The following is a 3,397-nucleotide window of genomic DNA, read 5'->3' on the forward strand; positions in this document are numbered from 1 at the left end:
CTGCTGGCCATCCTGACCCTTGCGGCATGCAGCTCTCCATCTCCATCGGCGCCACGGCTGCCGTTACTGTGGCTGCTGCTGCAATATTTTATAACACACAGCCCAGAGACCCTGGGTAGGAAGCATGTCCCCGCAGACGACACTATGGGCTATTTCCATTAAGATCCGCTCCTGCTGGACGCTCCGAGTAAGTTTTCCCCGAGAAAAGTGCGAGGGGTAGACGGCTAACCCTCTGACTGTCTTGCTGTCCCCTAGGGGCTCTTCCATGAAGACTGAGGCGGGCGTAGCTGCTGAGAAGAGCCTGCTGACATGACATCGGCCACAGAGTTTGAAAACGTGGGCAACCAGCCACCGTACAGCCGGATCAATGCTCGCTGGGATGCCCCGGACGACGAGCTGGATAATGACAACAGCTCAGCCAGGCTCTTTGAGAGGTCCCGGATCAAGGCCTTGGCAGGTACTGCTTGGGGCTGTTGGGGGTTAGAAGAGTGGGCTCACAATCCCCAGGTCTATGCCCCTCATAACTGTGGTGACGTGTGTGTGTGTGTGTGTGTGTGTGTGTGTGTGTGTGTGTGTGTGTTGGGTGAGCCCCAGCAGCGATGGAGACATGTCTGCACAGCTTATAAAGGCTTTCCACCACCTCCATCCCCAGGAGCCCGGCTCTAGCAGCCTTGCCTTGAGGTATCCTCTACTTCCTTCAAAGAGACCCTGTGAGGCAGGAGGTGTTAGAGCTGGTACCAGGTGGATTCTACCTTCTGCCTCTGTTCAAAGGAACCTGTGGCCAACGTCAGAAGTATAAGAAAGTCTGGGCAAAGGAGATCTAAAGGGCCAAGCAGACAGGCACAGGTGCCAGAGGCCTTTTATGCACTTTGATTTCCTGCCTGCACTTAGAGACGGGAATTACTATCGTCTTTTCTATGGTACCAAGAGAAAAGAAGAAATTGAGAACAAGTAGAAGCCTCCTCACATTGTCTCAGGAAGGATTTTCTGGATGGAACCTTTCATCCTTAAACTAGAATTAGATTTGTACTAAGCAGATTCATAATAGATTTCTTGGTGTGTGTGTGTGTGTGTGTGTGTGTGTGTGTGTGTGTGTGTGTGTGTGCACGTGTGTATGGGCATGTGCACACACACGGAGAGGGAAAGAAAAAAGGAAGAGAGTATCTTATGTCTCTAGCAGAAATGGCTTTTCCTCCCCCTGCTGACTGAGATCTGATTTCCAGATTCCCACCTCGGCCTCCCACACCCACCCCACACACACTGATCCTGTGACTATTATCTCCCTGGAACTTGATTCAGGGGAATTATATTCTGATGCTAAGTCCTTGACCAATCAAGAAAGTTTGAACTACATGAGGGGTGAGGGAGAGGTTCCTTCATATTATTGTACATCAGCCTCTCAGATTGGACTCGAACACCATCACCGATTGCTCCCATCTGCTACCTTGTAAGAAAAGCAAAATCTCCCCTAAGTTCTCTCTGGAATGAGTCTCCTGGTATCTCTTAAGGCCCTGTATGAAGTTGATGGCGACTCTCTTCCTCTGTTCTGTCTTCCACTCCATTCCCAGATACTGTGCGCCCTGGTTGACCTTAAGGCATGAACAGGGGCCTGGATGTTTCTAGGACTTCAGTGACTTATTACCTCGGGAGTATTTGGGCTTCCCACTTCATAAAGGAATGCACCATCTCATCCCCATTGTCATGACAGGACATCTGCTCTGGTCTCAGACATCACCCTTTGTGTTCTATAGAAATTCCCTTTCTCCTTCCTTCATTTCCTCCTCTCCTTCCCAGATTTCATGAAATTCTCCTGTTGTTTTCCTTGAAATATATTAGCAGTGGCCCCTTGCTTTTGCCTTTGTAATTTTAACCTCTTTAATCAAACTAAAGTGAAACCCTTACTTTGTCAGCCATGTTTTATCTTCTATATATCTCAGTGCTAGACTAGATTGGGCCAGGTGGTTCTGGAGGCACAGGGGAAGTGATGGTACCATGTTGCATAATATTTGCCCAAGGATGAAACAAGGAGGGAGCCTGTCCTGTGTGGATATTCTTTGATTTATTTTTTTAGGACACTAAGGTAAACTCCACTTAAACAAATATTTATTGTATTCCTGCCAGGTTTAAAGCCACCCCCCAACCCCTACTCTCCAACCAGACATGAAAGGAGAGGGGAGTGGGGAGTCACAGAGATGAATTTAGTATAACATCTGTCTCTAAGGAGTTTATAATCTATTAGGGGAAAAAAATGAACTCTGCCCACATTTAATTAGCATGAGGAGAATTAGAGAAGAACTGTGGGGCAGACACATAAATTAGCAATGAAAAGCAAAGGAGATACACAAAGAATCAGAATAGTTCATGGGGGAATCAACTGTTGAGCTGGGGATAGAAGGGGGTGTGTGATTGAGCCAGGCAGAAGGGCTAGAACTTCTCCAAGTGACCTCTGGGTATGGTGGCCAGGTCAGATAAGCTTCCTGGGAACTGGTGGTGAGGGATTAAAGAGGTAAGCACAGGAGGGCATCATGTCAGAAGCTTCATGGTCAGTTCTAATGGATCAATGGACCAGAGTCTTTGTGGGGTTTTTTGTTTGTTTGTTGCTAGTCCTGGGGCTGAACTCAGGGCCTGAGCACTGTCCCTGAGCTCTTTATGCTCAAGACTAGCATTGTACCAATTGAGCCACAGTACCCCTTCCAGTTTTTTTCTGTTTATGTGGTGCTGAGGAATAAAACCCAAGGCTTTGTGCATGCTAGGCAAGCACTCTACCACTAAGCCACATTCCCAGCCCCAAACAGAGCCTTTCCTAATCCAGGCTCTGCCTGCTTGCACCTGTTCCTCACCAAGGATGTGTTGAGCATGTTGCCTACAAGGAGAGAGAACCTGCACTTAAATACTTGAGAGTGTTTGGTTTACAAGTAAACATGGAAGTTTTGGGTCCTTTCAATGCTTTTTATCAACAACACAAGCAGTGTACAGTCTTTTTCCTCCTGGGAGGTTGCTCAGAGTAACTTTAACTAGCTAAACTTTGCAAAGGTCCACCCAGATGGACCCATTCTGCTGGGTGGACAATGCAGAGAAAGAGACAGCTCTCCCTAGGTTTAACTTCCTGGCATTATTTTTTCAGTACTGTGTCTCAGGCCACCTTAGCAGTATAAGCAGGAGCCAGCCTGTCCAGTGGGGCCCTAGGAAGAGGAAGCTACCTTTGATCCGTCATGTCAGCATTTGAGTCAGCATGCTTTTTCACTTCTCTCCACTCACAAGAGGCCCAGAAAGCATTCGTCCCTCTGCTTCTTTTTCTCTCTCTTTTTTTGCTTTTATTTTTCTCTGTTCTCTCTGTGTGTGTGTGTGTGTGTGTGTGTGTGAGAGAGAGAGAGAGAGAGAGAGAGAGAGAGAGAGA

At 47.6% G+C, this 3,397-nt stretch overlaps 1 protein-coding gene across 1 annotated transcript in view; it reads left to right on the forward strand.

Moving 5' to 3' along the window:
• The first annotated feature begins 254 nt into the window (after positions 1-254).
• Sptb (spectrin, beta, erythrocytic) overlaps positions 255-3,397 on the forward strand; it is a 70,059-nt gene continuing 66,916 nt past the window's right edge. Inside the window, exon 1 of the mRNA XM_013016708.1 lies at positions 255-457. Within this exon, the coding sequence (XP_012872162.1) occupies positions 310-457 (148 nt within the window). The 5' untranslated portion in view covers positions 255-309. The remainder of the gene's footprint in view (positions 458-3,397) is intronic.

The sequence above is a fragment of the Dipodomys ordii genome, unplaced genomic scaffold (assembly GCF_000151885.1).
Source record: "Dipodomys ordii isolate 6190 unplaced genomic scaffold, Dord_2.0 Scaffold2, whole genome shotgun sequence".
Classification (NCBI taxonomy): domain Eukaryota; kingdom Metazoa; phylum Chordata; class Mammalia; order Rodentia; family Heteromyidae; genus Dipodomys; species Dipodomys ordii.